We start from the raw sequence: 23,588 nt of genomic DNA, 5'->3' as shown, positions 1-23,588 counted from the left end.
TTCTTCCTGCTGCCTTTTTGCCATCCCATCCAGCCCCACTGTTACCTGAGGGGCTCCCCTTCCCTTCTTTATCCTCTGTCCAGACAGACATTTCCATAGATTTGCTCCCATCCGTCTCCTCTGATCTCAGGGGTCCATGTCCACCTCCTTTATTGTGGCCCAGGGACATTTTTATGTGCCAGGTTCTGCTCAGACATTCATGTCCTCTGTTGCTCTCTCCCCAGTGGAAACTTACATCTGCCTCTCTCAGATTGGGGTTTTCTCCCGAGGTCTGAGATTCAGGCCCTCCACGCTCCCTGTGTCCTTTAGACATCATCTGTTGTGTCTGTTTTGTGGCTTTTTTGTTGTTGCTTTATTAGGACAAAGTGTTTCTGTCTGACAGTCTTGTCCCCAGGGCCAATATGGTCACTGGGCCTTGACCGCTGGCTCCGAAGATGTGTGTGTGTGGAACGAAGGAAGGAGGCATTTGGCATGCATGCTTGGCTTCATCTCTCAGGCGAGACCCTCAGCCGTGCAGGCAGGAAGAGGTCTCTGCAGCCAGGACCTGTGTCCAGACCCTCAGCGGGCTTCTGGCCACCCACTCCACCCTCCCGGCCTTGGCCTCTGCTTCGTGAGCTGATGTCTCCTGTGCTCTTGTCCCCCAGGCCCTTCCCGAGGCAGGGCCATGCTCACGTTCATGGCCTCTGACAGCGAGGACGACGTGTGTGACGAGCGGACGTCCCTGATGTCGGCCGAGAGCCCCACAGCGCGTGGCTTCCAGGAAGACAGGCAGGGCCTGGAGGATGGCGAGAACCCTGCCCAGTGGGTAGGTCCCCACGGAACCAGCCCGGGATGAGGGGGTCCCCCCTGGGAGGGAGTCAGCTGATGTGTGAGGCGGGATGGAAAGGTGCGATCTTTCAGTGCAGGTGCCCTTCTGCTTTTTGGGGAGGGGGGCAAGTGGGAGCGGGGTGGTGCTCAAGGCTTACTCCTGGCTCAGTGCTCAGGAGTCACTTCTGGTGGCTTCAGGCGACCATATGGGATACTGGGGATCTAACCGAGTTGGCTGCATGCAGGGCAAGTGCCTTGCCCACTTCCTACCACTCCAGCCCTTCCTCTTATGCATGTTTGACTTGGGGTTTGGGAATGTGGCCCCACACCCCAGGTCTGTGTGGTTTAGGAACAGCAGGAGTTTCTCACTCACTAGTTTGGAGGCTGGGAAGGAGGGAGCGTCCCGGACCCGGGAAGGACTGCTCTCAGCATGCGCGCATCTCTCTGTGCGTCCTGGGGAGGAGGGACGGATGGTTTCCCCAGACTCACCCACAGGGCACCAGGAGTCCCACTTGTGGGGGCCCTACCCTCATGGCCTGCTGTTACTGCTTTTGGGGGGTAGGTTTCACCCTGTGAATTTAGGGGGTTGAGTCCCAGACACTCTGTCCACAGCAGGGGGGCAAGCTCGTCTCTGCAGCTCACAGGGTAGATTATACTGTTACGAAGTTGGGGCGTAACCTCACCCACCCTCCCCATCTGTGTGAATAGCACCTGCATTTGCCCGAATCCCATTCTGTTTTGTCTGTTTTTATTTGAAAGACTTTTCTGTGTGGATATTTTTTCTTTCAGTCAGCTTTACCCCTGTTGAGTGTTCATTTTCTGTCCCACTGTGTGCTCTGAGCCAAATCTCACCAGCCTCAAGGCCAGAGTGGAGCCTTTTTTCTGCTAGTTCTTCACCTTGACCCCTCCTGGTGAATTTCAATTCCTGTTAGAAATCTGTTTTCCTTTCCTTCTCACTTGGATGTCTAAATTGGGTTTCTCTCTTGCAAAGAACTAATGCTGAAACCTAACAGTCATCTAGAATTTTTACTTCATTTTGCTTTTTCTCTGGGTCTTAAATCTACTTAATAGGGAAGCTAATGACCCCGAGTGGCCACGATTCCAAAGGCAGAGAATCTTTTTTTTTCCCCACAGGTGAAGCCATTTTTATTTTATTTTATTTTTTAAATTTATTCTTTTATTGAATCACCATGTGGAAAGTTACAAAGCTTTCAGGTTTAAGTCTCAGTTATACAATGCTCGAACACCCTTCCCTTCACCAGTGCACATATTCCACCAAGAATCACAGTATACCTCCCCCCAACCTCCCCACCTCCCTAGCCTTCTACCCTGCCTGTGTAACTGATAAATTTCACTTTGCTTTCACTTTACTTTGACTACATTCAGTATTTCAACAAAATTCACTATTATTGTTTGGAGTTTCTCCCCCCTAAAGTCAGACCTGCTGAAAAGGAAGCATTTGGTAATTTGTTTTCCATTGCTGAGAATGAAGAGATATGAGGTCAAGCGGCCGCACTAGTGGCCGCACAGTTTTGAATTTCTGTATTTTAGTAACTAAGTCCAGAGAAATATCTGCCAGAAATTGCATCATTGCAAGCTTGTACCTCTTAGCTACTTTATATTCCACATTTGAGTGCAATCTTTCTATGTCTGTCTCTTTCTTTCTGACTCATTTCACTCAACATGATACTTTCCATGTTGATCCACTTATATGCAAATTTCATGACTTCATGTTTTCTGACAGCTACATAGTATTCCATTGTGTAGATGTACCAGAGTTTCTTTAACCAGTCATCTGTTTTGGGGCACTCTGTTTTTTTCCAGATTGTGGCTATTGTAAACAGTGTTGCAATGAACATAGAAATGCAGATGTCATTTCTACTATACCATTTTGCCTCTCTGGGATATATTCCCAGGAGTGGTATTGCTGGGTCAAATGGAAGCTCAATTTTTAATTTTTTGAGAATCGTCCATATTGTTTTCCAAAAGGGCTGAACCAGTCGACATTCCCATCAGCAGTGAAGGAGAGTCCCTTTCTCCCCACATCCATGCCAACAGCAGTTGCTTTTGTTTCTTGGGATGTGGGCCAGTGTCTGTGGTGTGAGATGATAGCTCATTGTTGTTTTGATCTGCATCTTTCTCATGATTAGTAATGTTGAACATTTTCTCATGTGCCTCTCAGCCATTCGGATTTCTTCTTTGGGAAAGTTTCTGTTCATTTCATCACCCCATTTTTTGATCGGGTCGGCAGTTTTCTTCTTGTGGAGTTCAACTAGTGCATTGTATATCCTTGATATCAACCCTTTATCGGATGGGTACTGCGTAAATATCCTTTCCCATTCTGTAGATTGCCTTTGTATTTTGGTCACTGTTTCTTTTGAAGTGCAGAAGCTTCTTAGTTTGAGATAGTCCCATTTATTTATCTCTGTTTTCGCTTGCTTGGCCAGTGGCGTGTCAGCTTTGAAGATACTGTTGGCTTCAATGTCGTGGAGGGTTTTGCCGACCTTGTCTTCAATGTACCTTAGGGACTCTGGTCTGATGTTGAGGTCTTTAATCCATTTTGATCTGACTTTTGTACATGGTGATAGGTGGAGGTCTAAACCCATTTTTTTGCATGTAGCCGTCCAGTTTAAGGTAGAGAATCTTGAAGTAGGCTTGTGTCTGCTCATTGTCTTCCCCCACCTCCTGTCGCCAGGATCCTTCATGGTCAGACCCACTGGTTCAGAGCTGCAAATGTCACAGGCTTGGTTTCGCTGGTGGTGGCGGGGAGGGAGGGGGCGAGACATTTTAGAGCAGTGTCTTCCTCTACAAACTTCCTGCACCGTAGTCATGGTTAGAATTCACGTACTTTAGTTTGTGATTTGCCAGGCAGAGGTGTTCATCTCTGATTTCCAACTCTACCTGGCCCATCTGGTCAGTCACTGTGACCAAGTGAACAGAACTGAGTGGCCTCCCGAGTCCCTGGACTGAGGGGAGTGAGGTTCTCTGACCTGCTCCCTTTTAGCCAGGAGGCCCACCGGTGCCGGCCGCGGCCTCCTTGTTGCCTCTGCCACGGTTGGTGCCAGCCCATCCCTCAGCCTCATAAACAGCCCCGAGGTGTCCCACCCAGCCCTCTCGTGTCTGAACTCCAGCCCCGACACCGCTCCCTGGGAAGCACTGTTCCCACCCCTCCCCTCTACTTCCTAGCACACAGGCCCTTGGTGGGTGGGGTGTGGGGTGCCATGTGCCCCTCACGGCGTGGTTTCCTACAGCGTGGTCAGGAGAGCGAGGAGGAGCAGGAGGACGACCCTGACCACTACATCTACGGCGGCGTCCCCGGGCGTCCCCCGGGCATGGAGGAAGAGCTGACCCTCAAGTACGGGGCGAAGCATGTGATCATGCTCTTTGTGCCTGTCACCCTGTGCATGATCGTGGTGGTGGCCACCATCAAGTCCGTGCGCTTCTACACGGAGAAGAATGGGCAGCTGTGAGTCAGGGGTTGGGATAGGGTGGTGGAATGGGGGAGGCATGCTGGGAGGGCAGTTATGAGGCAGGGGCCGGGATGAAGCGGGGGGCAGCTTTCACTGCTCTCAGTGCTCTGATGTGGTGGTAAAGAGCAGGTGGGAGGGAGTCCATGGCCTCCTGCCTGAGCACATGCCTCAGTCACTCCCTGACTCAGTTTGCTCATCTAAGAAATGGGTTTGATCACAGAAGGCTTGGGGGAGAAGAGGGAGTGAATCCCTGTCATATGCAGAGCTCTGCCAGGTTAGACACACTCTCCACCCAGGGTGCTGAGCTGGGTGTCCCAAGCACCAGGCCCTGGGCACCTTGATGCCACAAGCTACCACATAACCCTAAGTCAGGCACTTCCTGTCTGGATCTCTGTGCCCTCAAGTGCAAATAAAGATGACCAGGACAGAGTTCTAGCTTGTGACTGAGAGTTTAGTACTCAAAAGGAGGAGCAGGCCGAAGCAGCAGTGTAGGAAAAGAAGAAACTTATTTGCCCTCCCTCACTGAGAGGCGGTCCAGGGGGCTTCATTTGTTCATTTGTTTATTTGCAGGCAGTGGGCGGGAGCATCCCCAGGCACTGTTCAGGGGTTCTGAAGGTCACTCCAGGTGGTACTCAGTTCACCTGGCCAGACCGTTCAGTGCTTGGGCTTGGTGGTACTGGGAAGCCCCTGAGTCACACTGGCATGGCAGAGTGGGGGAGAGGTGTGTGGTGCCAGTGTAGGACACGGGACCTTAACACACAGCAGGTGTATTCTCTGGCCCTTTGAGTTAGCTGGAGCATTAAGTTTGGGGTTTTTGTTGCTGTTTGCCTGGGGAAGATGAGTAAGGCGCCCCAGGCAGTGCTCAGGAGTGCTCAGCCTCAGGCCCTGGGCTCCCTTCCAGAGGGCTGGGGGACGCGTGCTGTCCCCTGCCGTGCCGGGATTACCCGGGGACTGCAGGGGCTGTAGCAGCGATGCCCGGGGAACCAGGTGGTGCCACGGATTGAACTGGGCTCCACTCAGTGCAAGGCGGGTGCTTCACCCGTGTCCTTCCTCTCAGGCCCAGGGGGGTCTGTGGGGATCAGGAGCATTGAGGGGATCAGAGCACCCGGCCCTGTTGGCCCCGTGGCAGCCCTGGAGCAGTGACTCGTCCCCGATCTCAATAGCTGTTTGTGCAGCTTGGGGGCTGGGAGGCTGGAGGGAAAGGGATTGGCGGGGTCGAGGGTGGGGAGGTCCTGGTGGCTGCTAGAGGGTGGGTGGGAACTGCCTGATGCCTCTGGGTCGCAGTCGGGAGCATGTGTGGGGCGGCGGGTGGGGAGTCTGGGGCTGGGGAGGGCATGGAGGGCGGGAAGCATGGGCAGGTGCTGGTGGGGCGGGAGGGATGGAGGCCAGAGCCCTGCCCCTCAGTCGGCTGACTGGGGCGGAGGGCCGGGGTCGGGCGGGAGGGCGGGCCGGTTGGCCAGGACGAGTGCCTGAGCCAGACATGGGGGGGTTCCCAGGGCACAGCCACCCGCCGACCCCCCAGGCTCCCTCCGGGTGGGGAGAGCTGCGCCGGCAGGAGGGGGTTCCGCAGCCCTGCCCTTCTCCCTCAGTATCTACACCCCATTCACCGAGGACACGCCCTCCGTGGGCCAGCGTCTGCTGAACTCTGTGCTCAACACCCTCATCATGATCAGCGTCATCGTGGTCATGACCATCTTCCTGGTCGTGCTCTACAAGTACCGCTGCTACAAGGTCAGCCCCGAGCCCGTGGCTGCGTGCCCCTGGGCCCTGGGGTTTGGGGCTCCCCCATGGCTCTCCCCCTCCCTCGGCCCCCACCCTGGCCTGGCTGTCCCTTCCGCTTGCTTGCCCTCTCTGCTCCCTCCCTGCAGTGCTCAGCTGTCACTTCTCTAGTGGCAAGTGGGTTTACCTTTGCTGCTGCCGCCCGGAAGAAGAGAGATGTTTCATTCCAGCCTCCCTTTGCCCCAGACTCCTACTCTGGTGGTTTTTTTTTTTTTTCCTCCATTTCCCTTTTGGGAGGACAGGGCCACCCAGAGGCTTTGTGGAGGTCTCTGAGCCCTGAGGGAGCATCGCTGCAGTGCAGCTGGGGGTAGGGACCAGGGACTGAGTGGAGTGTCCGTTCCTCCCAGCCTGCCCACTTCGGGGACTTGTCTGTCCCCAGCAATGCTGCCGGCCTCTCAGCCTGAGTGTTGCTGGCCAGGATGGGCTTGGATGCCTTCACCTGATTGGACACCTTCCTTTCTCCCCAGGCTCGCCCGGCACATCTGGGGGCAAGTAGTGGGAGGTGCGGAGGGGCTTCGTCTGGAGAGACCCCGGGCAGGTCTTCTGGGAGTGGCTGATCTGGGACTCCCTGTGTGGCCCTGTTCCTCACTTGGGTGGGGGGCCTGAGGCTGGAGCATGGGAAGCAGAGAAGAACTGCTTGTCAGGGGCAGAGGGTTCCAGCTCAGGAGAGCATGAGACACCTGAAGCTGGCGGTAGGCCACCAGCATGGGACTCAGCACTCAGCCGTCACTCGGTAGCTTCATCCATGGCTCCGGGGTGCCTTCACTGCTGCTGCTTGCCAGGTTCCCAGTGGCCCCTGCTGGTGTGACTGAGGCATCCTCGGGGCAGAGTTGACAGGGGTGGCACCCATGCTGCTAAGGGACAGTTTTTTTTTTTTTTAATTAATTTATTTTATTGAATCACCATGTGGAAAGTTACAAAGTTCTCAGGCTTATGTCTCAGTTATGCAATGATCGAACACCCGTCTAAGGGACAGGTTTTGCATCAGCCAAGTCAGACTCGCCGTTCACCCAGAGGGGAGGGGGGTGGGGCGGGGGAGGCGACCTGTGCAGTTAGGGGACACCTTGGGTTTTTTTTTTTTTTGGTTGTTTTGGGCCCACCCACGCATGACTATACTCAGGGCTTACTCCTGGCTCTGTGCGTCAGGCTCCTGGCAGGGCTCGGGTCCATAAGGATGCTGGAGATTGAACCCGGCTGGTCGCATGCAAGGCAAACACCCTTCCTGCTATACTGTCTCTCAGAGAGGTACCCCAGGAGCCACTGCACCCACCGCCTTGAATAGCCTCTTCTCTCCAGTACCAGGAGCGCCCTCTGAGCACGAGTCATGACTGCTGAGACGGGCCCTGGTTTCTGCACCTGCCCCCCCCACCTCACAGTGTGTAGGCAGAGCCTTTGTTGGCGTTAGCTCAGGGTCTGGAGTCGGGCCTGGCATGTGGGAGATGCCAGCCTGCCCTGTCAGTGAGAGGGTCTGGGTGCCCTCACCCATACGAGTTCCCAACCTGGAGAGAGCCTGAGCCCCTCGGCCCTCCCTGCATGCTGGGCATGTGCCTAATGAGGGGTGAAGCCAGAGTGCCCTTTGCATCACCTGGCGCTTTGGGCCCAAGAACCTGGGATTTGGGGACACCTCGGGGTCACACTGCCTTTCTCTGTGCCCAGTTCATCCACGGCTGGCTGATCATGTCCTCACTGATGTTGCTGTTCCTCTTCACCTACATCTACCTCGGGTAAGTGGCAGCGGGGCGGGGAGCATGGCAGGTGGAGGGGGGTGGGGGAGAGGGGGCTGCAGTTCCCTGGGGTTGCTGGGGCCAGGGGCCAGCGCCCAGCTCCAGCTTTGCTGCTCCAGGAGCTACCCCCTGCCCCCGTAGGGCCCCATGTCCAGGGTTCTGGACTGGGGGTGGGGGCTCTTGGGTGACCCGTGCTCCCTCTGGCTCTCTACTGAACAGTCACGGCTGGGGCTGGCCCGAGGGAGGCCCTGGACTCCCGCCCTGGCTCTGCACAGCAGAAGCAAACCTGCAGCCCATTGCCCTCCATTGGGCGAGAGGCTGTTGGTCCATGAACCCCAGGCGAGGGGGGTGGGATCCCTTCATAGGGATGGTCTGTGCTTTACTGGGGAGAGTGGTGGGTGCTTCTGAGGTTAGGCAACTTGGATCTTTGTAGCCCTGGATAGTGTGTGTGTGTGTGTGTGTGTGTGTGTGCGTGTGTGTGTTGCTTGCATGTGTATGAGCAAATTAACCCAAAGGCAAGATTTTACCTTGCTCCCCACTGAGAGATTTCAGGGGCTCATGGACGTTCAGGGTGGGGATATGTGGTGCCTGGTACCAGTGCTGGGGGCTGCCCAAGTTGGACTGACTTTTGAGGAGGATCAGGGGATGTGGGGTTGACGGGCTCTTGACAGGTTCTGGGAGCTCCCGCCCCCACAAGGCTGGGCTTTGGTCCCACAGGGAAGTGCTCAAGACCTACAATGTGGCCATGGACTACCCGACCCTCTTCCTGACCGTGTGGAACTTCGGGGCGGTGGGCATGGTGTGCATCCACTGGAAGGGCCCCCTGGTGCTGCAGCAGGCCTACCTCATCATGATCAGCGCGCTCATGGCCCTGGTGTTCATCAAGTACCTCCCCGAGTGGTCGGCCTGGGTCATCCTGGGGGCCATCTCTGTGTATGGTAGGTGGACAGCGGGTGGTGGTGGCCGAGTCGGGGCGTGGGAGTGCGGGCCTACCCTGTCCCTGCTGCCTGAGGTGATTCTAGAACATTCTCCACCCTCCCCAAGGAAGCCAGGATGGTCTCAGCTACGTCTGAGAAGCTGGCCTTGGTCAATGCTCCAGTCCCCACGCACCTGGGACCTCGGTGTTATGTGGTTGCTGACCCTAATGCCTGTTTGTTGTGCCCTTGCTGAGGGGCCCATGGCACACTGTTTTAAGTTTTTCTGCTCTTTGGAACCATCCCCGGATTAGGGCAGACATCAAAAGTAGCCAGGGCCCAGTGACGATGTAACTCCTGATCTGTTACTTCCACCTGAAGGGTAAGGAGGATCAACCTGTTGGTACTGTACTGGGGACTCATGGCTCTTCTTCCTTGGTCTTGGTCCTTTAGACCAGGCCCTGCTCTGGGTTCCATCTTGTGCCCACTCTGGAGAGTGCTGGGTGAGGGGGTGGGGAATGAAGACGTATCAGCAGGCACATCATGAAATCTTCAGTCCCAGGAATGGGACCTGTTGGCGTCTAAGGGAGGCTTGGGAATGACAGTTGGTGGCCTTTGTTTTATTCTTTTTTTTTTTGAAGCACCATGACAGTATTTTAAACCTTATTTTTGTTTGTTTTGGGCCACACCTAGCAGTGCACAGGGCTTACTACTCCTGGCTCTGTGCTCGGGGATCATGCCTGGCGGAGCTGGGTGGACCATGTAGGTGCTAGGATTGAACCTGGCTCTGAGGCATGCGAGTCAAGTGCCCTCCATACTGCACCCTCTCTGGCTCCAGATACTGTTAATGATGCTTGTGAATACAACGTTCCGACGCCACCACCCTCGTCAGCATCTGCTTCCCTCCACCAGCGTCTCACTACCCCCAGGCCCCTCCAACACTGCCCCCCACCAGTGGTAGTCTCAGCTCGGTTGCCTCTGGGCTTCTGTTCCCTGCTCCGCTTCCTTCCTCTGATCGCTCTCCTTCTCCTTCTCCCTCTCCCTCTGACTCATTTCACTCAGCGTGATTCCCTCCAGCTCTCTCCATGGCGCAGCGGATTGCCTGGTTTTGTGTGAGTGGTAAAGGACATTTCTGCACCTGACAAAAACCCCATTGTCTCCCCAGATCTCGTGGCTGTGCTGTGCCCCAAAGGGCCGCTGAGAATGCTGGTGGAAACGGCCCAGGAGAGGAACGAGCCCATATTCCCTGCCCTGATCTACTCATGTGAGTGTCTCATGCTTCAGCCCTTGAGGCTGCTGGGACCCTGTTACCCTCCGACCAAGGGGAGGAGGGCGCCGCCACCTTCCAGAGACCATGTCTGGTTAGTCGGAAGGGAAAGTCAGGACAGTGAGAGCCTGGGGAAGGTGAGAGTTGCCGGGAGTTGGGGGGAGCAGCTGCAGTGTCTTCCTGCCCCTACCCGGGCAGCAGGCGGATTCCTTGGGGATTTTCAGGGCAGGACTCGGGGGAGCAGGGGCCCTGCCCCGCTGGACGTCCTTACCAGCTACCTTGAAGTTGTGTCTTGGCAGGGAACGGGTAGGGCGGCTGCCGGCTCCGGGCCTGTGTGCAGGGAGCCCTGTGCGTGTTCAGCCTGTGGCTTAGCCCCACTTGGCAGTTGGCATGGGGTGCTGCGGAGAACGGCTCCTGGAGTCCTGGAACTGCCATCGGTTTTCATGGGGTGGGGGAGGACTGGGAGGTAAGTAGGGGTTCAGCTCTTTAGAGGGTGCACTGGGTGTGTTGAACAGCTTGAGGGCTGGATGAAGTTTGTGACAGGTGGTGGGGCGTGGCTGAGTGTGAAAGGTGGGCACAGTTGCTCAGGGTCAGAGGGAGCCCAGGAAGGAACACAGCCTTCCCGTGTCCCCTGAGCCCTGTTCTCTGTCCCCTATCTGTTCCCTGTCCCCTGAGCCCTGTTCCCTGTCCCCCGAGTCCTGTTCCCTATTCCCTGAGCCCTGTTCCCTGAGCCCTGTTCCCTGAGCCCTGTTCCCTGAGCCCTGTTCCCTGTCCCCTGAGCCCTGTCCCCTGAGCCCTGTTCCCTGTCCCCTGAGCCCTGTCCCCTATCCCCTGAGCCCTGTTCCCTGAGCCCTGTTCCCTGTCCCCTGTCTGTTCCCTGTTCCCTAAGCCCTGTTCTCTGTGTCCCCTTGGAGTTCACCTCTGTGGGAGACAGTAACTTGCTAGCCAGACACACAAGTCAGGAAGTCAGTGCTCTACAGCCAGACCAGCTGGGTCAGGTGATGGTGGCAGGGGGTTCTGTTTTGGTGGTCAAGGGAACCTTCTGTTTCAAGGTGACCTGTGGCCAGAGTCCCGCCAAGGGACATCAGGGTCCAGGTGAAAGGGACTGGATGGGTGGGTGTTATCTTAGCAGGCATCTGGAGGCCAGGATGGATGGGGGAGCAGGGAAGGAGTGTGGGCCCCCCCCCCCCCGACCAGAACTTGGGCTTTTATGCCTGTGTGACACGTGACTCCCTCGAATGATTGTGGAGCAGCCTGGATCTGTGCTTGAACAGGACCGTGCAAGGTGCCAGGCAGAGACTAGAACTTGTCGGGGAGAGAATGGAGGCAGAGCTGGGTTTGGAGACTGACAATCCCAAGGCGGGGGTGGGGTTTAGCCGGAAGCATTGGAGACCTGCCGCTGTGGCTGGAATTTGGAGGCAAAATTGGGAATTGACAAGATTCACTGGTGGTGGTCGCTTCCAGAATAGCTGTGGGAATGAGACGGTGTGAGTGAGGTTCACACCTGTGGCCTGAGCAGCACAGAGTGTGGAACTGCCATTTCCTGCGAGGAAGGAGGCTGCAGGCGTCCTTCTGAGGGCAGCTGTGGAGAGTTTGGGGACATTTTACCCTATAAGTCAGTGGGCAATCTGATGAAAATTTGGACAAGAGATGGTGCCAGGCCAGAGGAGGTGCCGGGCCACATGATTCAGGGAGCCAGTCCTGGACTCCATCAGGGACGTGAAGGCAGCACCTTGACAGATATTCCCACCCCCTGCTCCTGGCCTGATTCCCTAGGGCCGGTAGGTACCAGGAGCCCCAGATCAGCAAAAGGGAGCCAGCAAGAACAGAATGTTCCTCGGCCACGGGGAGCAGGGAAATCCTGGCATGTGCTGCCACTTGGATGAATCTGAGGCTGATTGATGAGCTGATTGATGGAGCTGATTGATCCAGCCACAAGGGACATGCCCTGTGGAGGCCACTCAGATGAGTTAGTCAGATCTTAGAAGCAGAAAATTTCCGGGGGTGGGGCTAGAGGAAATGTGGGGGAGCTGTGGACAGTGGGGTGGTGTTTCAGTTTTGCAGAGTAAGGAGGGAGGAAGGGGGGGAGAGAGAGAGAGAGAGAAGGGGGGGAGGGAGGGAGAGAGAGGGAGAGAGAGAGGGAGGGAGAGAGAGGGAGAGAGAGAGAGAGAGATTGATTCAATTTTTGTACAACAAAACAGAATTTGTTCACTCAGCTGTTCCTGATACTGTTGAAGGAAAGGCATTGTCTCTCCACACTGGTCAGTGCGTCTGGAACCCCTTGGGGCCCCCCTCACAGTGGGCAGAGCAGATGCCCCAAGATCTGAGGGTCCTGGGCAGGCTTTCTGGGGCATCGTCTCACTGGCCTTCCACGGATCCCCTGGGAAGCCCCTGAGTCACACAGTAGCCCTGGGACATGTACCCCCTCTCCTTCCCCAGCTGCCATGGTGTGGACCGTGGGCATGGCCAAGCTGGACCCCTCCTCGCAGGGAGCCCTGCAGCTCCCCTTCGACCCTGAGATGGGTGAGTACTGGGGTGATCCTCGCTGGCACAGGGCAGCAGGCCTGGCCTCTGCAGAGCTGCCACATCGGGAGGGGCGGATGGAAAACCCAGCCTCCGGGACCCTCCCATCCCCTCCTGCCCCCTGCCCCCGGGGCCCCATTTCTTGTGCTTCCTCTCCTTGTCCTGTGATGGGGTGGTGCGTGGCTTCAGGCTGGCGGGGCTGGTGGGTGAGGGCAGTTTTTGTCCTGGGTCCAGAGAACCTGCTAACTGGACTCTTCTCTCTTCATTGCCCCCACCCCATTCCCATGGATACCTAGAAGAAGATTCCTATGACAGTTTTGGGGATCCCTCATACCCTGAAGTCTTTGAGCCCCCACTGACTGGCTATCCTGGGGAAGAGCTGGAGGAAGAGGAAGAAAGTAAGTGACCTTGTCCACGTGGTCTGCATGGGCCTGGGGAGGGGTCGGGCCAGAGGTGGGGCTCCCTGAAGGTGGGACAGGGAGGCCCCTTATCACACCACAGACGGCATAGGCTGGAACCGCCGGGCTCTCAGTTCCATGTCAATAGTGACCATCACGAGTGATGTGAGGTGCGGCAGGTGCTGGCTCCAGTGAGCGCTGGCACTGGTCATGTGGGCTGGGGAGGGTTGAGGGACACTTGACAGGGGCAGGGCAGTTCTTGGCTGGTGTGAAAGGGTCGGCATGCAGATGAGGTGATGTCTGAGCTGAGCTCCAGAAGCTGCTCTGCAGGGACTCTCAAAGGCAGGACTCAGGACCAGAGGTATAGAGAGGGCACCTGGGCCAGGAGGGGCTTGAAGGACCTTTTAGATAAAAAGGGGACTGTCAGCTGGAGAGAGCACGGGGCTTAAGGCACTTGCCTTTCACTGGGCTGATCGTGGTTTGATTCCCAGCACTGCATTTGGTCCCCTAAACACTGTAACTGAGTCAGGGGTAGCTCAAACCCTCCACCTCCCGCCCCTCTCCCTGCACCTTCTATCTATCCCAGTACCCATCCGCCCACAACTCAGTCCATGAGAGTGGGGTGGTGCAGGAGGAGGCAGATTGGGATCAGGTGTGTGTTCCAGCCCCCACAGTCACCTTTGGCCACAGTTCCTGTCCCTGAACGCCATGGGGAGAGGGGTCCTGGGGCTCCAAGCAGACTAGTGGAACAGGTTTGACTGGGGACAGGTTAGGGGTAGTGGCTTTTCTATGAAGACTGTTCAGGTCATTCCATCATCAGCACACAAGGAGCTCTGCCCCAGAGCCGTTCCCCTGTCGAGCTGGGTGGCAGGTGTGAATTATGCAGGGCCCTGCTCACCCACAGATGGGCATTTTGGTCTCAGCCCCAGCCACTGAAGTCTGCATGGGTCCTAAAGGGCACAATCCACAAAGTTACCCTCATTGCACATGCCAGCCACTAGCTGACTACAGACTAGGGGGTCCCACTTATCTTCCACGGCACAGTAATTCAGGAGAACTCTCAGAATGTAGAAAAGTGCCGTGGTTAGAATCATGATGTGAGTACAGAGGCTGCAAATCAAAAGCACACAGGGGCCTCCACACCCCTCCCTGGACGATCAGTGTCCTCCCTTGCCCTAGCATGGGGATATTTCCATCAGCTGGGGTTGCAGTGTGCATACACAATTGGATCATTGGTCACCGTCCCAATGTCTTTAGCATCGGGTTGGTCTTTGGTGTGTCCCAACTGTGACCTGCTCCTTGCCTGAACTTGTGATCTCAGTGATTCCAGAATCATGCAGCTATGTGTCCGTGGCTCTGGAAATTCTAAGGATTTCAGGCTCCCTCCCAGGAACCAGGACAGTCAAACTCAGCTACACTGTACTGTTGGCAAAGGCTCTGATGAGAGGAGGAAGCCTCCTGGTGCTCTTGCAGCTGTGGCCAGCAGGGAGCAGCCAGGGAGAGTGAACCTTGGGGTGTGGGGGCTGCCCTCCCAGGGCAGCTCCGGTTTGACCCTGGAGGCGATGGGAGGCTGTGGTTCTGAAGAGGGAGATGAAAGCCCGGCAGAGCAGAGAGCTGCACCCAGGCCAGCTTGGGACAGAAGCCCCCTCTACACCCAAATGTGGGCCTACATCCACAGGGTCTCAGGACAGGGGCCACTAGGGAGGCCTGGAGGTGAGCACGGGAAAGGTGGGGTGGGCTGGTGTGAGACACATGGGGACAGGAAGGGGTGTCCAGGGAGGGAGGCAGGGTCGGAGGCTTGAGTTGGAGCATCAGCAAGTACGTGCTGTTGTCAGATCCATGGAGGCAGGGTTCAGGGGCGCCAGTACCAGGATGAAGGGTGAAGGGGAGGATGTGTGCAGAGGAAGTGAGCTGTGGCTAGAGGAGAACAGGTGCAGGAAAGGTAACAGGACGGCGGGCGCCCCTGGAGACTCTGGGGTGGCCTTGACCGGGCTGGTGGGGGCAGCATCAGTTGTCTCTGCATCTCAGAAGTGAATGGGAGGTGTGGAAATGAGAGGGGTGTCGTGGGACTGGGGACAGGTGGGGCTCAGGAAGTAATGCCATTTAATTTCTTAAAAAAGTACATACCTTGGGGGCCAGAGAGATAATGCAACAGGTAGGGTGCTTGCTTTGTATGCATCTGACCCAGGTTCAATCCCTGGCACCACATAGGGTCTACCAAGTACTGCCAGGAGTGATCTGAATGCAGAGCCTGGACTAAGTCCTAAGCATGACTTGTTGTGACAAACTCTCCTCCCCCCAAAAAACTGTAAAAAACCCCATACTTTAAACTTAGCACTAAGTTTATTGTCAGTCCAAGAGACCCAGAGATGCCATGAGGTCCTCTGAAGCCAAAGTAGTAGCAGCCCAGCCTGTCCTGTCCAGGCCTCAGCAGGCCATGGCTCAGGATTGGGGAGAGGGACCAGAGAATTTTTACAGGATTTTTACAGGAGGCAAGACACTGACTGGCCTTGTTTGTGGCTGACCTTAGCTAAGTCCCTGACTCAGTGATCTCTTGAGCAATGCGGGGCGCCACTCCTGAGCACCACTGGGTGTGACACCCCAAACCAAACCAAAATCAAAATAATTTTAAAATATATATATTTTTAAATAGGGACCAGAGAGAATACAGGTATTAAGGCATTTTGCCTTGCATCGCACTGACCCAGTTCAAATCCTCAGCACCACATACGGTCCTCCGAATACTGTGAGATGGGGCTCAGAAAACCAAAAAAACATAAATACAAACCAAAATAAAAACCCAGTAATAATAAACTGCATTAAGTTGCTCACCAACCCTGCAACCCAGGCATTGTGTTTTTATTAGCTCTTAATTCACTGCCAAGCGCCAGTTTTGCCTGGGGTCTGAGAAATGCCAACTGAATCTCACAGTCTAGGGTTTCCTGTTCCCACAGGCAGCTGTTTCTCGAGAGCTAATCCCAGAGCCTGGGGTGGGGGTGGGGGGGCGCGGGCTGTGGAAGTGCCGTAGGTTTTCTCTACAGCCTCTCTCCCCTCTGCACACAGGGGGTGTGAAGCTCGGCCTCGGAGACTTTATCTTCTACAGCGTGCTGGTGGGCAAGGCGGCCGCCACTGGCAGCGGGGACTGGAACACCACACTGGCCTGCTTCGTGGCCATCCTCATCGTGAGTGGGCGGGGGTCTTCTCAGGGCGGCAGGGTGTGGGGCGAGGGCTAAGGAGCCCCGGGGGATCTTCAGGTGCTGTCATCCCCAGAAAGGCAGTTTGCAGGGTGGTTCCAGATTCAGGGAGGTGGCTGGTGGCTCTGGGAAGGAAGGCTGAAGTCTCCCTGTGACCTTGATGCTTCCCAGAGGCTTGGGAGGTCGCCGCCTGGCCCACAGGCGCATGCTGCTCCCACCCACGTCTGATGCTCTATTTCCTCTTCTTCCCACTGCCCAGACACCGTGGGGTTCTGAATCTGGGGCTCTCGAAGGCCTTGGAGAGTGGTGGTTCCATCTGTTTGAACCCCAGAAGACATTGGAGATCCCTGTGGTCACTTCACGTGGTCAGAAACCCCTAACAGGGGAAATGTTCCCTGGGGATCACGTCTCCAGCTGACAGGGATCTTCTGTGTGCCCACCGTATGGGTCAGGAAGGGGACACAGTTCGCATCCACCCCCCCCCCCCCCAGCTGCTCAGTCTCAGTACCGTAGGAGGGGGAGGGTTTTCTGGTCCCTCTCTCCAACCCTGGGCCATGGCCTGCTGAGGCCTGGACAGGACAGGCTGGGCTGCCACTACATTGGCTTCAGAGGCCCTCATGGCATCTCTGGGTCCCTTGGACCAACAAGAGCTGACGGTCCTGTCAAGATCATCCAGTTCTTGTGTAACTATGTCCCCTGAGAGGAGGCCTCCTGTGATCCTGCTGGACATGTCACTGTGTAGCCAGATGGGCGGTAGCCTGAGGGGCCGCGCTATCCTCGGGGTTAGCAGGTGGTGGTGGCGGGGGTCATGGGGGCAGGGGAGCCTGCTTTCCACCTCGCCTGTCAGCATGCCGGGTGTCCGGGTAGAAGCCCTGCCCTCCAGGGGCCCGGGCTGCCCACGGCTGGTGGCCCACACGTCCTTGAGCAGTCCTGAGCCTGGGGGTGAGGCTGTCCCGAAGTGCCTCCCTTCCCCGTCCTCACCCGGGGCCCCTTCCGCCTCCCCTTCCTGCCCCACAGGGTTTGTGCCTGACCCTGCTCCTGCTCGCCGTGTTCAAGAAGGCGCTGCCTGCACTTCCCATCTCCATCACCTTCGGGCTCGTCTTCTACTTCTCCACAGACAACCTGGTGCGCCCGTTCATGGACACCTTGGCCTCCCACCAGCTCTACATCTGAGGGAGCGGGCACCGAGGGCTGTAAGTTAGGAGATGTTAACTGAATGCAGTTGTATAGTTTTACACTCTAGTGCCATATCCATATATTTTTGAGACTTTTCTTTCCTTAAGAAAATAAATAAAGGAGAATTCAAAAAGCATCGTGTTTACTTCGAGAAGAGGAAGAACCAGCTTTTTGGTGCTAGTTGTCCTGTCCCCAGAGCATGGCTCACCCTTCAGGAGCGGTGGCTTCAGCGACAGGACGCAGGAAGTGGACCCGAAGAAGGAGGAGAGTTGGCGCAGGGAAGGGTGTGAAGGCTGCCTGCACCTGCTTCAGAGCCTGGGACACTCCCAGGGCTGAGCTGAGGGAACCTGCGTGCCTTTTCGAGACCAGGCGATCATGCCCGATGGCACTTGGCACCGGTCACTGTGGCCGGAGAAGAAAAGCCAATTTTCTCTGCAAGGAATATTCCCAATGCTTTGTCTATGATGTCTTCATTATTTTATTACCTTAAGAAACAGTCTTATTCTTGTACCAGTAGTTACTGCTGGAAAGTGGCTTACTATTAATATCAATAAATAGATGAATCCTGGTGGAATGCTGGTATTTGGTCTGTGTGTGGGTGTTGACCCCTCTCCCTGTAACCTGGGTCCCTTTTTTGTAATGTCCTCTGGCATCAGAAGGAAGACATTCACCTGGTTATGAGAGAGAGAGGCTTAGTTGCCCTGCCTCTCTGCAGTCATTTCTTTTGGTTCCCAAAGCCATGGTGTACCAAGGAGAGGCCACAGGGACCCTCCTTCAGCCATGCAGTAGACAGATACGCATGGACCAGCTGAAAGCCCCATCTGGTTCACAGGCTTATTCCTCTTGCAGGCTAGTCAGGGTCCTCAACAGGGTCCACAGAGCGGTGCAAGTCTGTAAATGCAGAGATTGGACACCACAGGTCTCCCTCTTGGTTACAACTGCCAGTCCGTGGACCAGAGTGCTGGACAGGTGCTGGCCTGCAGGTGTAAGAAGCGCAAACGCTGCTTTAGGCCCTCTCTAGCCAGCAGATAGCCCTGAGTGTGGCCCCAACACTCCTGCCCCAGAAGAAAAACATGTAAAAGGGAGGCTAGCCTGGGTGTGCTGCGGGCGGAAGGCTCTCCTGAGATGATCCCAAAGTGCCAGTCTTGGCGGTGGCTCCGTGGTTAAGTGGCAGGATGGTGGTTCACAGGGGTGAGAAGCCTGTGTTAAGCGCCCTCAGGCTGTCTTCCCCCACACCTGTCCCAGTGGCCAAAACTCCATTTGGACATTACCTTTCTCAGCTAATCTCACCATTTCCCCGATATCTGCACACATTCACTCTGATGCCTCTACTTCAGAAATCATGAGTGCTGAGAAACTGGCTGTGCTCAGAGCAGAGGAAGGAGATGCGTTCTGATGGGAGGCGTGAAGGGCACTTTCTTTGTCCTGTTACTGTTTGTGGACAAGGAAAATACAGGGTGACTAATTCCTAGGTGCCAACTTTTGCAATCTGATGGACCGTCAGCCAAGGTGAGGGCATCAGTCACAAAAAGTCAAGGAGGGAATATTTTAGGGGAATTAGGGCTGCTCTCTAGTGACAAAATCTCTCAGGAGGTTAAAGCCGAAGGAAACCTGGGACTAGCTCGTTCAACTTGGCAAGGAGGGCGCTCTTTGAAAGGGTCTTCTTTGTATATGCTGGACCTTGAATTCAATCTCGAGTATTGTGTGACCACCCCCAGGCACAGCCAGGTGTAGCCCTGATCGTCCCCTCCCCTCCCCTCCCCTCCCCTCCCCTCCCCTCCCCTCCCCTCCCCTCCCCTCTCCACAAGTCAGAGCAGCACCACGCCTCCACCGGAGCACAGAATGAGTCCAGCCCACAGAACTAGCTTGGGTGTCACTGAGACAAGCCTGGATTCCCTGAACACTGCTTTACTGCTTGGGAGACCCTCCTTGCCTCCGACCCCTACCTACCCTAAAGTCCTGTGAACCAAAGCAACTTAAATATGTGAGAATATCAGTGTTTCACCTTTATGATTTATGCCTTCGATTTATTTTTTTAATCTTTAATAAGAGATCCTTCTGAGCCAGGAATATGGCTGTGGTGGAGTACTTGCTTTGCCCATGGCAGGCCTTGAATTCCATTCCCGACATTGCCCAAAAATAAAAAGATAAAGAACAAAAGATTCTTTTCAGTTTTGAGGTTTTCTAAAATGCTAACTTTGGAATGCAGGTGAAAGTTTTTGTGTGTAATACAAGCTGTCGGCTTGTTAGGTGAAGTCATGAAATTTGCTTATAAATGGATGAACGTGGCAAGTATGCTAAGTGAAATGAGTCAGAGAGGGACAGACATAGAATGACTACACTCATTTATGGAATATTAAATAACAGAATATGAGACTAACACCCAGGGACAGTAGAGACAAGGGCTGGGAAGATTGCTCCATGGTAGGAAACCTCCCTCATGAGCTGTTGGAAAAGGCTGCTGGGAGAGAGTAGGGATCACTGAGTCAATGATGGTTGGATGGAGGGATCATTTGGGATGGGAGATGTGTGCTGAAAGCAGATAAAGGACCAGACATGATGGCCCCTCAGTGTCTGTATTGCAAACCATGATGCTCAAAAGTAGAGCGAGAGTAAGAAGGAAGGTGTCTGCCACAGAGGCAACGGGTGGGATGAGGTGGGGATGGCGGGAGGAATACTGTGGACATTGGTGGTGGAAGATGTGCACTGGTGGAGGCACAGGTGTTTGATCATTGTATGACTGAAAATCATGAAAGCTTTTTAACTATCAGTAATTTGATTTGAAAAAATGTAATAATAGTTCATATAATTTTAAGAATATTATACTTATCAGCATTTAAAAAGTGCTGTAGGAATCCAATCTGGCATCCGTGTCTGTGACCAATTGCCCCAGCATTATTTGCTGAGCAAACTCAGGCCCTCCTACCCTGCAGACTTGGGAAAACTGCCCAGAGAGGCCGAGGTTCCCCCAAATGGTGAGTCAGCTGTGGAGTCTCCATTCTGTGGGCACGTGCACGTTGCCTGTGACTCACCAGGTGGCTTAAGCAGACACTGTGTGTAGGATAATGGTTGGTTTGCCCTTCCTCCCTGGCCACTGGAAGCTTGTGTTTGTTGGTTGCTCCCTAGCCTGTCAATTGCCTTTGTCTCCTGATCAGACTCTTGACTTGTAAATATTGTCTTTCTTGTCTCCTTAATGTCCTTTGCAGGGTTATTACTTCAGAACAGTTGCTTTTTGTATGGATACAGGAAGACAGTTAAAAAGACAAGCCTGTGGCTTGGGAGTTGATTGACTCCAGATAATTTACCTTCCGGACATCTGCTATCTTGACTTAAGCCTCAGTTGCTCTTACTTCCCAGATCCCCAAAAGCAGGGTCCTGACGAGGGACTAGATGGACCCTGGGCAAGCGGTGAGCTATGAGCTACGCTGGCATCGAAATGGGCCTGGCCAAAGTGCCCTAATGCTTAACTGTAAGTTAAGAGCATGGTCATGGACACATTCTGTCATGAACCAAAAGTACTAACTAGGTTTGGACCCTGCTGGGGTTAGGAATGATTGATCCGGCCTAAGCACTTTAGTCTGAGTCTGTGGTGAGATGTCCCCAGGAGAGTCACCCTACAAGCCTAAAAGTGTTTTATTACTGTGTCCATACAGAATGGTAGATATTAAGAGAATTAAAGATGCTAATGAAGTTGCAAGTCTGTAAAAAAGAGAAACACACCTTAAGGCTGTTTTGCCCTCATGGGCTGCAGGTGGTCGAGAAGTCTGGAAAAATGTGTTTGATCATGCTTCCCATAGGGAGGCGTGGTTGGGGAGGTGTGGTGAGAGGATAACTAGAGTGGCTGTGGGAATAAAGGGGGAATTGAGGAATGGTTGAAGAGATTAGATAGATTGAGGGGGATTGTTGAGAGAAGGGGATTGATGATTGAAGAAATGGATTGATTGAGAGACTAACCGTCAGCAGAGAGACAGCAGAGAGAGAGGAGACGAATACAGTGGGAAGAAAGAATTACGCAGTTATATATTTATATATGTGTGTGTGTATATATATATATATACATATATATACATATATATATAGAGAGAGGGGGGTTGTTGGAGAGAGCTGGGAGAGACGAGAGATTGAATAAATGGCAACTAATCAGCAACCAGCTTGGTCCTCGTTGTTGGGGAATTGTGACAATGAGATAAAACAAAGGAAAGGTTAAAGATAAACTCAGGGGATTAGGGATGTTTTTAGAACACTGTAAGCTTCTCTGGATAGAAGAAAAGGGACAATTCACTGATGAAGCCTAAAACACTTAGGTAACTTACCAACTTACCAACAACATAGTAAGGGGATGTTTCTGAATGAGCAATGTCCTTTATTCTCCCAAATACTCGGCATGACGGCCAGTTCTGCTCTCAGCCCCACCTGTACACAGTGGGACACATTCCCTCCACCTCTCTCCTCATCTCCCTGTCTGAGCCCTTTGTTCAAAGATAGCCCTTCAGAGCCCTATATAGCTCTCACCAAGTGGCCATCGAGGTAAGTTAAGGCAACAATGATATTCTTCCATTGTCTGGTGTTAAAAGACAATAACTATACATACACCAGCAAGAAATTTCTGTGGGCCATCATTTGTTTGAGGACCAGCTATTGAAAACCACTTGTCTACACCACAAGCTAACATCCTGAAGAACATAGAAATGGACATGGAACCTGGGAGACAGTCACAGGGATTAAGGTGGTCTAGCAAGAACCCTCTAAAATGATGCCTAGTTTAAGCCACCATTTCAAAGACCTGACAGATTGAGACTCCCCTTGCTAAGATGATAGGAGGGTCTAGAGGTCCCACAATTGCTCCATTCTGCCCCACAGTTCCTAGAACCAGACTAGGCACCTCTGCCTTACCAATTTGCCCAGAAAGATTCATACTATACATCTGGCACCCAAATTCCTAGAATTGGCCACACTACTCCCTTCTGGGACAAGCTTAAATTAGTTTATGTACATCTTTTTTTATCTTTATATGATTGATTCAGACCATTTCATAGTTGATCCAAACTATTATATGTATTTCTTATCTTTTTAAAAGTGTTATTGGCTTAGCATATTTTATATATAATTTACTTTGTCCCCAAAATTGGGTATGGGTCTCCTATCACCCTCTCCGTGGACAAACTAATCAATTAGAAAGCAGAAACTTCTCCTCTTAGCAGTTCTAAAAGACTCCCCTAGACTGTGCTAAATGGGCCTCTCTAGAGGCCTCTGCTGTGTCAGTTTGGCCAGTGGACTCTCTTTCAATAAACTCACTTTGCTCTGCCTAAACTGTCCTGCTCTCCTGGTAAATTATTTTACTACCCCATAATTCAGATCAAGCACCAACCCTGGATTCAAATACCTCCTCCTCTCCCTCCAGAAGCAAGGAAGACCAGCATGATGGCAAAAGACTAGCCATCACCATAGCCATGGACTAGGAAACTCTACCTCTGGTGTTACAGAATGCCTGCCCACAGCTCACCATCAGGAAGACGGTAATGGAAATCCAGGGCCCCTATTCGATAGGTGTGGGGCTACAGCACAGTCCGTAAGGATTGAGAGTACCAATGCAGAAATGCTCCCAGTACAGAAACTCTTGTAGTTTGTGATTCATTCATGAGGAGGGTGTTTTTCAAATGAGGTGAATGGTGAGGGCAGAAACATGGGGTCATCTGGTGAGAAGAAATAACCTGCAAATTGCCACCTTTCTCTTTTCTTTTTTTTCTTTTGGTCACACCCAGCGGTGTTCAAGGCTGATTCCTGGTTCTTTGCTCAGAGATCTCTTCTATTGTTCCTTAGGGGACCACAGACGGAACTGGAGATTAAACTCAGGTCAACTGTGTGCAAGGCAAGAGCTTTATTCACTTTCTGTCCCTGTCACCTTTCTTTCAATTACTTAGAAAAATGAAGGATTGCTGGAAGTTGATGAGGGGTTTCTGACAGCTTTGATGATGGTAGGGAGGAAGAATGAAGTCTGAATGCATTAGGGAACTGGCAAAGAGGCCTCTAAAGGCAGAGCGAAGGCAGAAGAAATGAGAGGGGTATGGAAGGGCAACATAGGACACCTTTAGAAGGACCCTTAGCTGGGAACTTCCTGGAGAGCAATGAGAATCCAAACCCTTCTCCAGTGCTGTTTTCCCCATCCTGAATGTGTCCACATAGCTAGTGTCTTTCATCCTCCACAATAGGAAGTATCATCACTATATCACTGTCATACCGTTGCTCATTAATTTGCTTAAGTGGTCACCAGTTACGTCTCCATTGTGAGACTTGTTACTGTTTTGGGCATATCGAATACACCACGGGTAGCTTGCC

General features: G+C 53.6%; 1 protein-coding gene across 5 annotated transcripts in view; it reads left to right on the top strand.

Moving 5' to 3' along the window:
- PSEN2 (presenilin 2) overlaps window positions 1-17,826 on the top strand; it is a 29,194-nt gene extending 11,368 nt beyond the window's left edge. For 2 of the 5 annotated variants that reach the window (XM_055147218.1, XM_055147219.1), the window contains 10 exons: window positions 645-805; window positions 4,059-4,273; window positions 5,774-6,008; window positions 7,713-7,780; window positions 8,498-8,718; window positions 9,860-9,958; window positions 12,401-12,484; window positions 12,781-12,882; window positions 15,946-16,064; window positions 17,094-17,826. In XM_055147218.1, coding sequence (XP_055003193.1) covers window positions 665-805; window positions 4,059-4,273; window positions 5,774-6,008; window positions 7,713-7,780; window positions 8,498-8,718; window positions 9,860-9,958; window positions 12,401-12,484; window positions 12,781-12,882; window positions 15,946-16,064; window positions 17,094-17,249 — 1,440 coding nt within the window. In that variant the 5' untranslated portion in view covers window positions 645-664 and the 3' untranslated portion in view covers window positions 17,250-17,826. The remainder of the gene's footprint in view (window positions 1-644; window positions 806-4,058; window positions 4,274-5,773; window positions 6,009-7,712; window positions 7,781-8,497; window positions 8,719-9,859; window positions 9,959-12,400; window positions 12,485-12,780; window positions 12,883-15,945; window positions 16,065-17,093) is intronic. The other 3 variants (XM_004605430.2, XM_004605429.2, XM_055147220.1) reach the window with 3 other exon arrangements.
- Window positions 17,827-23,588: the final 5,762 nt, after the last annotated feature.

This window comes from Sorex araneus, chromosome 9 (genome assembly GCF_027595985.1).
Source record: "Sorex araneus isolate mSorAra2 chromosome 9, mSorAra2.pri, whole genome shotgun sequence".
Classification (NCBI taxonomy): domain Eukaryota; kingdom Metazoa; phylum Chordata; class Mammalia; order Eulipotyphla; family Soricidae; genus Sorex; species Sorex araneus.
The sequence above is the reverse complement of the archived record's forward strand: the minus strand, read 5'-3'. Positions and strand labels throughout refer to the sequence as shown.